This window comes from Pempheris klunzingeri, chromosome 7 (genome assembly GCF_042242105.1).
Source record: "Pempheris klunzingeri isolate RE-2024b chromosome 7, fPemKlu1.hap1, whole genome shotgun sequence".
Classification (NCBI taxonomy): Eukaryota; Metazoa; Chordata; class Actinopteri; order Acropomatiformes; family Pempheridae; genus Pempheris; species Pempheris klunzingeri.
The window spans coordinates 29,142,760-29,154,612 of record NC_092018.1 but is presented as its reverse complement, the minus strand read 5'-3'; the positions used below and the strand labels follow the sequence as shown (position 1 = coordinate 29,154,612).

General features: G+C 42.2%; 2 protein-coding genes across 2 annotated transcripts; one reads left to right on the top strand and one right to left on the bottom strand.

Moving 5' to 3' along the window:
- The first annotated feature begins 2,331 nt into the window (after positions 1-2,331).
- tgoln2 (trans-golgi network protein 2) lies at positions 2,332-8,664 on the top strand. Its single transcript, XM_070834564.1, has 4 exons — positions 2,332-2,522; positions 5,099-6,126; positions 6,631-6,714; positions 6,817-8,664. The coding sequence occupies exons 1-4, from the start codon at positions 2,465-2,467 to the stop codon at positions 6,820-6,822; spliced, it is 1,176 nt and encodes a 391-aa protein (XP_070690665.1). The 5' UTR covers positions 2,332-2,464; the 3' UTR covers positions 6,823-8,664.
- A 43-nt stretch (positions 8,665-8,707) lies between these two features.
- On the bottom strand, positions 8,708-9,969 carry LOC139204529 (dual specificity protein phosphatase 18). The gene has a single exon (XM_070834565.1). The coding sequence runs from the start codon at positions 9,907-9,909 to the stop codon at positions 9,364-9,366; it is 546 nt and encodes a 181-aa protein (XP_070690666.1). The 5' UTR covers positions 9,910-9,969; the 3' UTR covers positions 8,708-9,363.
- Between the last annotated feature and the right edge of the window lie 1,884 nt (positions 9,970-11,853).

The window sequence follows — 11,853 nt, the reverse complement described above, 5'->3', positions numbered from 1 at the left end:
CTGCACCATTTAGTCTGATAAATTCATAATGTTGTGTTCCTCGTGTTATGAAGTAGATTTCAGGAAACGGCTGATCCTATATCTTCTGTTGACTCATGACCTTATATTCCCATTAATAACAGGATGCTGTGTTTGCTGCACATGTGGTTTCCCAAAGTGATATTAATTGATTGTTTCTGTAACATTCACTGAGCTTAGCCCGACTCAGCTGGTGCCTTTGTGAAGATAGGTATGGCTGGCTGTGAGCTTAAGAACCTCCTTAATGTATTATTCATACCCATTTGACCTTAAAGATGGAAATGCAAATGAGTGTCAAGAATGAGAGGGATCATCGGACTTTTCAAATGTCAAATAGCCCGCCACAATTAAGACATATTCATTACAAGAACCCACAGGCCCCCCACACCCAGCTGAGATGTAAAACACCTCCAATTAACATTTTGATGATTATCTCTTGTAACACATTGCTTGTGGTGCTCAGCTGGAACATCTAGTGACTTGATTATTGTATTTAATTTTGTTTTCTTCATCAGAATAAGTACTATTTTAAACCTATTGAAGTTAATCAGATTATATAAAGCACTGATCACTCACACACTTCAAGTAGTCTCCAGTGTCATGATGTGGTTTTGTCGTTTAAAAAAAAAAGCACTGTATATCAATACTGCCACCTGCTGATAAGATCAGGTACTGACACAACCATTTACAGTGACTGTCGTGTCAGCATTCATCCTGTGGATGGCAGTAATAACACAAATGTTTTCTCCTGCACTTCTCCTGTGGTGGAAAACCTGACCTGATATAATCAGTGTAATGAATATAACATGTCTTTCTTCATCAGTGCTGCATCTAGATCTGGCTTAAAGGGGACATCTTATGCAAAATGTATTTTGTTTAATGTAATTATTTGTCCCCAGTGTGTCTACAGACCCTCAAACTATAACAAAAGACCATCCTCTCTTTGTTTTCTCCTGCTCCATCTTTCAGTAAATATGCGTAAAAATGCACTGTTCAGTTTTGGCCCCGCTTGTGATGTCACACGCTGAGATCTTCTGAACACAGGACCCTGTTCAGCATTAGCATGTTGCTCGGCTGATGTGTTTCCCCTTCAGAGATGATATGGGAGTTGGTTGGTGCTGCCTGCTCAGGGATCTGACCAATCAGAGCAGACTGGGCTTTTTGGGAAGGGGCCACTCATAAAAAACGGGCTAAAAGTGCAGCGGTGCAGTGAAGCCCTATCCTCCCACTGAAGGAAAATCTACACTGATATTTATTTCAGCTCAGGTCGGCTCAAATGTGCAGACATATTTGTGGTACTTGTGGTTCCTCATAAACTGATGTGCGGGTATATGTGAATGAAATGTGCAACGACAATTGTTGAAAAGGGGAAGGGGAGTATTTACATCTTCCAGATTAGAGCAAGAGTGAAAAACAGTAAACATTGCATTGCATTTCAGCTGCATACAGTTGGTTCAGGTTGATTGACAGGCCATAAGGGCACAAAAAAACTGTAAGTAAACTTTATCGTGTAACTCGTCACAGACACTGGTTATCATAACTGCAGTACTGCTGTGTGTTATCACTGCTTCATTTAGTGGCAAAATCTGAGCTTTTAACAAAGGAATCTGACAGGTTTGATCTTACTTACTGGTGCACAACAGAGGTGCTTTTTTTTAAAATCAGATTATGATGTGTGAGAGCGGTGCCTTCAAACCACTGAATGGGTCTATTTGACTAACAAAATTTGAAGTTTCCTGTTACCGTAGAAGGCATCTTGTTTTCCAGTAAGTCCACTTTTTTTTTTACGTCACACTACATTTACCTGCTGGTAATCAGTGAAACATCACATGGGTTTACAGAAAAGAAAGGTGTGTTTAACATGCTTGATAGTCATGCCTTAAGCAAGCAAACAGATAGCTTGTATGTATGAATCACTGTTATTACTAAAACTCAACTAAAAATCAAAAGGTGTAAAAAAAAACATTTTAGTTAACAGAAATAAAAAATGAAAATATATATATAAAATTATTGTAGTTTTCATCTTAATAATAATAATAATAATAAAGAATAAACACTAAAACTAATACTGACAAATAAAGACTAAACATTTATAAAACAATAGAAATTTAACTGAAATGAGCAAAATAACTGGAAACCAAGTGACTCTGAACTGAATTGAAATAAAAATAAATTAAAACAGAAAACAAAAACTAGTGAAAACACCTGTAAACCTGTAAAAAGCCTGCAGCTGTCGTGGCAGCCTCTCACCGGCAGGCGGCGGTAAGATCCCTGCCTGTGTTTGTATCTGCAGAAGAAGAAGAGCGGGCTGGTTTGTACACGGAAGCAGTAACAGGACTTGTCAAATCCTCCAACTTGTCGTCTTGCATTAGTCAACTCGGATCCTGTCGTGATCTCAGAGGACAGAGGGATTAAAAAGGTTTGTTTTTTTCTGTCGGGGGACACGATGAGGACTTTTTCTCTCCTGCTGCTCACAGTGTGTCTGTGTTACTGCCTGGTCAGAGGTGCGTTGGTTTTCTTGCTACGTATTTATGAAATGTTCCACGAGCCCTGCAACTAGTAACTAAAATAGTTGTCGGTCGTTATATTAGCAGATTTCACCTGTTTCAACGGGTAGAAGAAGAGCTTAGCTCCTGTGTTGGTGTCCGGTTGAATGACAATCAATTCAGTGCATTTGATGTTTTAGTGGCTCAGTAATTGGAAACATTGGAAATATCCCATCCTGCTTAAACGGTACAAAGCGGCTTTGACTTTGTGCAGAAATACGTTTTGTGAACATGAGAACAGAAAGTATTGATTTAGGACAAGTAGTAGTAGCTCAAAACACACACACACACACACACACACACACACACACACAGATCACACACACACACACAGATCACACACACACACACAGATCACACACACACACACACACACACACACACACACACACACACAGACACACAGATCACACACACGTAACACTAAACCAAAACGGAGATCCGTGTGCTGCCTGTATATAAGTGTGCATGTAACCGGATTTAAAGGGCTGTGAATTGGTTTCCATGCTTTGTTTATCAACCTGTCGCCTCCAACTCCCCATTAACAGACTGTATAGATCAGCTTAATTATAGCAGACAGTCTGGACTCTTATTCTGAAATTCTACCTGGTTTCAGCTTGTTTCTAATGTGACAGCAATGTGACAATTTCAATAAACACAGCTTTAATTAGGAATATGGCAGCCCAATATAAACTGAAAAATAAAGCTGTAAAATCATGGTTTGACACAGGGCCCCCTCTGTGAGACACAGCCATAAAATTAGGTAATAACCCCAACATATTTGCAGATGACAAATTCCCAACACCATCTGACACGCAGTGACTAAGGATCTCTGGGCAGTTTCCTGCTTTGCCTGGTTCTGAATAAAGCCTTGATGAATATGTGCATGAATCCTAAGGATACATTATGTCACATGGGACATTACAGCTCTGCCATAATATCATCACATGTACAAATCTTCTGATGTTAGTGTTTGTTGACATAGTCAGATAGGTGTTAATTTACCTATTTGTATAATATAAAGACCATAGTTAGTGGTGTTGCTGCACTGGATTGCATTTTTTCAGAGAGTTTCTAATAAAAGCCACTTCCATGGCACACATTGTGACATGTAGCCAGAGGCACAGGTGTGATTGATAACATTAATGGGCAACTCTGGTATTTTTAAACCTGGGCCCTATTTTTAAGAGATTTGGGGTTTGAAATGACTGGTAGGTACAAAAAGGTTTGGAATTGGTCCAGTAGATTGTCCCAGCTGGCAGCTGTGAAACAGGCTACAATGGCTGTACTGTAATCTTTTGGGTCAACAGCGCTAGTCAAAGTACGCCCACCAGAAGTGCATGTTTTTACTAGTAACAGGCTCAGATCGTTATTCCATGTGTCTGACAACATTACAGAAAGGATCCCTACAGAGACAGATCTCTGAGATCCTTTTTGTTTAACCAGGCACATCTGTTACAGATTGATAGTTTGTTTTTCCTCAGAGAGGAAGTCTTGTCCACAGTAGCTGTGTGCGTATCACAGACAAGACAACAAGTTATACAGAAAAGGCTACAAGGGTAGTCTGTACAAATGTCCATCACTACCTGCGTTCTATTGTTCTGTTCAAAGCCACCAGACTCCATTGACAAGAACAGTAATTTTATCTTGCAGTGTGTTGGAGTTCTGCCTCGATTCATTAGTTTGTGTTACTATTTGACTTTGATGTATTCCTACGTAGATTTGGCTACAAACCAACTCTTTAAAAACTTAAAAGTGTCAGCACCCAGAGGAGCAGCTCCAATGCTCTGCAAGGTAAAATTACTGTTTTTGTCAATGGACTGGAAAAACAAGCAGTTTTAGGACACATGCTTTGATAGGCGTGGTTGCCCCAAATGATTACACAACAGCCATTGTAGCCTGTTTCATAGCTGCTGGTTGAGACAATCTACTGGACCAATGCTACACCTTTTTGTGCCTACCAGTCAGTTCTTTTTTCCATTCATCCACTGAAAGATGGACACATGAAAATAAAAAAACAAACAAGATGTTGTCAAAATGAAATTTCTTAAGGTGTTTCACAATAGTTTGGGGAATCATCTCAGAAATGACAGTGATGTTACTTGCTCAGCCTCTGTTCGGCGACTAGATGTCATATCTCCAAGTCGTTTTCCAGTGCTGCTTCTTTGACCTTAAACTTATGGCATGTTATGCTTTTTACAGCATGTAATCCAATCATCTAATGAAATCATGTCAGCTAATTTAATCAAGCAGGGGAAGCTGACAAGAAGACAGAGGGCATTACTAACACGGTGAGACAGAACAGACAATTCATAGAAACTAAAATCCAAAGGTTCGCAGGGGAAACAAAGAAGGAAAAATGACAAGAACAAGCAAGCAGATGTGTCTAGGTCACCAACGCACAATTTAAATACTCCCAGTGGCAGCATTCATGGTATTTATTGTTAGGGAGGATTATAGTCTCTGTTCTTGTTACCATGCCCCGAGTTCTGCTGGTTAAAGCTACATTTTCTACTGTGTTTTCTTATTTACAGGGGCTCCAACACAGCTCTCTGACACGGAGCAAAGCAACCCAAACAAGCCAGCTGGCAGTGACAGTACGTCAGCGGGGTCCACTACAGTTAAGAAGAGCGAAAAAGTAGGAGGTGCCAGTGAAGGTGAACATAACGTAGACATTACTGACAAAAAACATACTGGTGAAGCAGAGGAAAAGTCTCAGGCCCCGAATAACAATGGAGAGCAAGTCGGGGACAAAGGAGCAGATGATTCCAACACAGAAACACTACCTGATCAAGGAGCGAGGGACGGAAAGCCCTCCAGTGACGCAACGCAAGCTGGAGCACAAACCACAAAAGTCAAGCCAAATGGAGATGCCACCAAGACGGGAGAACCGGAGGGAGATGCCGCCAAGACGGGAGAACCGGAGGGAGATGCCGCCAAGACGGGAGAGTCGGAGGGAGATGCCGCCAAGACGGGAGAGTCGGAGGGAGATGCCGCCAAGACGGGGGAGTCGGAGGGAGATGCCGCCAAGACGGGAGAGTCGGAGGGAGATGCCGCCAAGACGGGGGAGTCGGAGGGAGATGCCGCCAAGACGGGAGAACCGGAGGGAGATGCCGCCAAGACGGGAGAGTCGGAGGGAGATGCCGCCAAGACGGGAGAGTCGGAGGGAGATGCCGCCAAGACGGGAGAACCGGAGGGAGATGCCGCCAAGACGGGAGAGTCAGAGGGAGATGCCGCCAAGGCGGGAGAGTCGCAGGGAGATGCCGTCAAGACGGGAGAGTCGGAGGGAGATGCCGCCAAGACGGGAGAGTCGGAGGGAGATGCCGCCAAGACGGGAGAGTCGGAGGGAGATGCCGTCAAGACGGGAGAGTCGCAGGGAGATGCCGTCAAGACGGGAAAGCTGGGAGGAGATGGCGCCAGAGATGCAGAAACTGTGGAGAAAAGTCATTATGACATGCCTGGTATGAAGGACGAGGCAGAAAGCAGTCATTTTTTCGCCTATCTCGTCTCTACAGCTGTGCTGGTGGCAGTGCTTTACATCTCTTACCACAACAAGCGCAAGGTACTTTGGCCTTAGGTTCCCTCTCAGAGAGACAGAGAACCCAGATTTGAGTAGCAAATGTTGTCTGTGTATTCATTTAGCGAGAAATGAAGACGGAAATGGGAATTTTTGAAAGGCAGAAATAACTCGGCTATCCCTGTGGCTGACCTTTGTTTTTCACATTCAGTCAGGTCTCCGCTATATGCAATGGAACATTTGCACTATAGTTTAAACCAGGTGAATATTTGCTGGTCAGTTGAACAGTAAATTTGGATCAGACTCTGACGCAGCGTAGAAATATGTCGCACTTTCTGAGAAAAGTCTTCGTCCTGTCCATGCTCATGGCTGTGTCCAGTGCACGGAAAAAGAAAAGACTGACCCTGTGACGTCTCACAGTCCTACTATGGGACTCTTACTCTCTAGTTGAACTACATCCATATTTGTGTTGTAGATCAGGAGGCTAAGTCAGTTAAAAACTTGCCAATATAATATTTCTCTCTCTTTTTTTTTTTTTCATTTCCCTAGATTATTGCCTTTGTTTTGGAAGGAAAGAGATCCAGATACACACGGCGACCTAAATCCACAGAATACCAGAAGCTGGAACAGCATGTGAGTAGCTGATATAAATATCCCGCTCCCCTTTTATAATTACACACTGTACACTGCCATTTGATATTTTGTGAAATTTGAATTCTTTCCATCTTCTTTCAGATGTGATCTCAAGTCGTTGTCTTGCAGCCATTGCCTCGAGCAGCTGAATACACTGGGGGTTGTGTGAGTGGCGGCCGAGTGGATACTGGTGTTAGATATTTTCCTGGTGTACTCTGCATTGATTTCACCTTGTGTTCAGTGGAAACTCTTCTGTTCTTGTTCTTCAGATGCTTATTGTATGACTATGCAGATGACACTGTTGCCTTATTGGGGGAATTAGTGAGATGCAGTGAAGGTAAAATAAGCATGCTGTTTTTGCACTTGTGTCACTGTTCCACTTTTAAAGCAATCTTGTAATTTGACCTGACTAAGGTCCTGACTCAGGATATTCAGTAGCAGATGAAAACGTTACATGTCACATTGGTGATTGCACTGTGTACCCCAATAAGCCATCTGAATCTTTGTAAAATACTGGCAGTGTACAATTTCTTTGAGGTGGTTTTAAATGTCTATCAGATAGAATTTATCAAGAGCCCGTTTACATGTAGAGAAGTGTGGCAATGGGCTTCCTGCTCATGTTCATAACCACATGGTGTTGGCCAGATGAATGTAATGGCAACCTTTATTTTGCAAGTGAGATGCTTTAACAGCTCAGTGGATTAAGTGTGTGCTTAAAGCAATAGTTTGACATTTTGGAAAACCTGCTTGTTTGGTTTCTTGCTAAGTTAGATAAGAAGAGCAATATCTCACTCACGTCTCTCTGCTCAATAAAACAAAGGTTATAGCCATGCTAGGTAGCTTAGCCTCGCATGAGGACTGGAAAAGGGGAAAAATAACACATGGGGATCTGCATTGGACTATTTCTTGGGTGGGATTATTAATGCTAAACCACCTGATGACTGTAGCTTCATATTCGGCACACAAAGATGGAAGTGTTGTCAGTCTTCTCATCCAGCAAGAAAGTTAACAAAGTAGATTTCCCAAAATGTTTAAACTTTCAAATACAACATAACTGAATCATGTTTTAACTGCTGTCGTGGTGTTGGGTACATGTGTAAATGCCTTTTTTTTTTTTTTTTTTTTATAAATCCAGACTTAATGTCAATGTGAAACATTGCATGAGGTGTGACTGATGCTGTTTACGAACATTTCTAACGTTTGCAACTTGTTGCTTTGCATTGAAACTCTAGTCTGAAATGTTGATTGTTTTAACCTAAAAAGCTGTTGTTTTGTAGGAGGAAACTGGCCAACAGCTGCAGCTTGTTTTGGCCGTTTAGGAGTTGCACTATTGGAAAAAAATGCATCTCGAGGAATAGGCTGACCACTAATATATTAGATTAGATCTGTCCTCTAGAGTATGCGTGTGCTTATGTTGAAAGATGACAGATTTGTGCCAAATTGTGAACTATTTTACTGTGATCCAGAGTGTAATTCTTGGATTGTGCCTGTTTGCTAAATTAACAATTTCTGTAAAAAGGAAAACAAATTATCAATAACAATGAGGAATGAAATGTCCATAAAAAAAGTGCTTCTTGGCAGAATCACAGTCCATATTATGTTCCCAAAAAATATTTTTATTGTGACATCTGCAAAGAAGATTCTGCATTTTGTAATCAAATTTGTTTACAACACTACTGTTTTCATGAGTGGCATAAGCATCAAAATTAGTTAAAAAACCCATCAGGAGTCATTCTTTCACACAGGCTGGCTGGATTTAGCATGAAATTAGCATGTTTTTGAGATGTTTAATAGCTAAAAGTATAAAGTATTTATTTTACTTTGTTAGGAATGGCTGTCCATAAAAAAAACATCCTGCTGTCCTTCAAATGTGTGACTGCATAAATGTGTGTGCGCTGACCCAATTAAGATGAGAATTGAGTCTAAAATAAAAGCTTTTTGTACTTTCTAGTCTCAAATGAGTTTGTATTACTTGACTGTCAGTGTTGCAGCTGCTTTAGGGATTCAGGACCTGTCCTATGTAAACCTATAAATCAGTGGTAGAAGAAGTACCTCAATCCTTAAGTTAAACAACAATTACGATGGAAAAACTCCATTAAAAATCCTACAAAGTGTCTTCAAAATAAAAGCACTCGCTGTGGAGAAAAGTGACACCTGTGACTTGGATAGATGACATTAATAGATTTATGTTCTGGTTAATATTTAAATGTTTTATACTAATGCAACTGTGTGAGTGCCATTTTACTGCTGTAGCTGGTGAAGGTGCAGCCAGTTAATCTACTGTCTGTCCAGTGGTTCCCAGCGTGGGGGTCAGGCCCCCTCCAAAGGGTGACAAGATGAATCTGACGGGTACTGAGATGCTTAATGCAGGAAAGAATAAACCAAAATTCATTTTTTTCTCTGCTTTATGCTCGTTTGTGAGATATTGTATAGACAGCTAGACAATGCTTTTGTGTAGAGGACCACTGATTTAACTTCCAACAATGCATTATATTTCACCAGCTGGTTTCTCTTTTTAGAAAATGTAGGCTAAGCCTGTATGAGTGAACGGCATGTTACCACTGTAGGTGTATGACACTCAGCAGTACATACATGCTCCTACATTCCTCCACTGTAAATAACGTCCCACACAGCAGCTCTGTGGCCTCCTCACAGTGGCACCATATTTCTGGCCGCCTCCTCATAAATGTCTGGTATGTCTCCCATGGAGGAGGACACCATCCGGACAGAGTTGCACCCACGGAGCTCCATCTCGTACCGGACGAGCTGCTCCCAGAAGCCATTATTCGGCCTGACTATGGGGCGGCAGGTCTTCACCCAGCTGTGGGCCTCCAGGAGAGTCAGCCCGCGGTGCTTCATCAGATAAGCCAGGCACAGGGCGGCGGAGCGGCTCACACCAGCGTTGCAGTGCACCAGTGTTCGTCCACCGCGCTCCGCGTTTAGCTGTATTTTATCTGCAACCTCGTCAAAGTGCTCACCGAGAGGCGACAGCGGGGAGTCACACACCGGGATGTGGATGTACTCCACATCGGGGGGCGGAGGGCAACCGCTCCTGGTCTCAGTAACGTTCACGATGCAGGTTATCCTGCAGCGAGTCACCTGGGAGGGATCAGCGGCCGCTCTGCCATTACTGAGGTAAAGATGGTCGGTGACTCGGCACAGGCCGGACAGACCCGCAGGCCCCGACTGATGCATACACGGCGTGAAACTTAATGTTAACGCTGCAACAAAGCTGAACTAACAAGGTGAACGAACTAAAACAATGTTTGTAGCTTTGAGCTACCGCGGAGAGGCCACTACCGGTGTAAGGCAACTCAGAAGGGCCAAACTTCTGTGGGCGCAGACTCTGTTGCCCCCAGCTGGATGATGGGAGGAATAGACCGAAACAACAGACAGACAGACAGACAGACAGACAGACAGGCAGACAGGCAGGCAGACAGACAGACAGACAGACAGACAGACAGACAGACTGGCTTCAGTTTACTATGGATTTTCATCAGAGACAAACAGAAAAAGGTAGTTGAGTAATAAATGTTTGTATTGTTAAATGTTTAGTATGACCATGTTTGTTTAGTTTATGTTTTATGTGTAGCAGATTTGATTCTAAGTAATTTATAAATGAACTTTGGTAATATTGTTCAAATATTAATATTGATAGAGTGATATAATATTTTAAATATAAAAAAAGAAAATAAATGTGTAAGTAAGGGTGGTCAGGAGTCCTCAATAGATACATGCTGACACATTGCAGAGACAAGCAATGAAAGCTATTTAAGGCAGCTTCACTGCTTAGAGAAGATCCGTAAAATCTAGGCACCACACCCATTTTGCCTAATTTTAATTGTGTCATTTAAAATTAGAAAATTGGAAGTGATGATGTTAAAGTGAAGGTAACATAGTCACCAAAAATACAATTTCATCTTATGGAGAAGGCATGGATTTCCAGGGCAAATTTAACAGAATGGGGAGACCCAGGGAGCCCTCAGGGCCCTGTGTGTGGTCTAAAAGAATCACAAGAGCTGTTAAGTGTAACTGTCACAGTCAGCTTGTGTACTGAGGACTAACACAACCTCTGTGAGATCATTTCCATCTTAAACACACAACTGCAGTTCGAACCTACCTGGAACCCAGAGGTTAGCCGTCATCCCACATCTCACTTCTGAGGCGACGAATCACCCATCACCCAGGTGGTCCGCCAGAATCATGTTATCTGGCTTCAAGTCTGCGTGAGCAACACCGGTGCCCTGCAGGGGGTCAAAGGCCATCAGCAACTGCAGAGACAAAGGAAGAAATGTGGCAATTAAAGACACCACTGACCTGGGCGCAGACTATTACAGATCAAGAAGAAATACAGTCATGTCTATGTGTACACGGTTTGCATCAAACTGTTGTTCAAACTGTTCAAGGACATAAACCACGTTCTTCTTACCTTGGTCAAGAATGCTCAGGAGTTTGTGCATTTTGATCTGTGGAGAGAAGAGGGAAAATGGCACATGTTAAGTGACTCAGCATGGTATCAGCAGCTCACTTATAAAATATGTCAAAAAGCAGAATCATTGTAAAGAATCACCTGATCTACCACTCATACACTTCACACTCTCGGTGACTTTGCCAAAGCACCCGTCACTGGTGAAGTCCTTAATGAGGTAGCAAACTGTGTCACTGCACAGTACGTCGTAACCCTAACCCTAGGGAGAAAAGGACAAGGTGAGGGTGACAACTTCTGCTTCTGTGCTCTACTTTAGCCACCTTTACAGGTGTTTACTTGTTTGTAGCAAACTGTAATAGTGCGTGTGCATGCACGCACACACACACACACACACACAAAAGTCAAAGGTGTGATTCTTCAGATATTAATTAAGTCACAATGAAATGCTGAACTGCCAGCAAATCATTACAATATGAATGATCAGGCATGAAACCAACCATTAGATAAACTTTAACATAAACTGTTATCACTATATATGGATGTACCCCAGCATCGTACTCATCACTGTAGCCCAGCTGCACATCAACAACAAGGAGAGTAAATGTGTGTTTATTCTCGTGCATATATGAGAGGAAATAAGCAGGTTTAAATAGAAAATGTATATAAGCCTTGGTGAGGTTACAGTGTGCCCCTTTAAGGACAATCGTAGC

Bases quoted from the DNA above. Each gene is read 5' to 3' on its own strand.
- tgoln2 (XM_070834564.1), top strand. From the start codon at position 2,465: ATGAGGACTTTTTCTCTCCTGCTGCTCACAGTGTGTCTGTGTTACTGC. The intron at 2,523-5,098 runs GTGCGTTGGTTT...TCTTATTTACAG, and splicing joins GTGTTACTGCCTGGTCAGAG to GGGCTCCAACACAGCTCTCT. The intron at 6,127-6,630 runs GTACTTTGGCCT...TCATTTCCCTAG, and splicing joins CTTACCACAACAAGCGCAAG to ATTATTGCCTTTGTTTTGGA.
- LOC139204529 (XM_070834565.1), bottom strand. From the start codon at position 9,909: ATGCATCAGTCGGGGCCTGCGGGTCTGTCCGGCCTGTGCCGAGTCACC.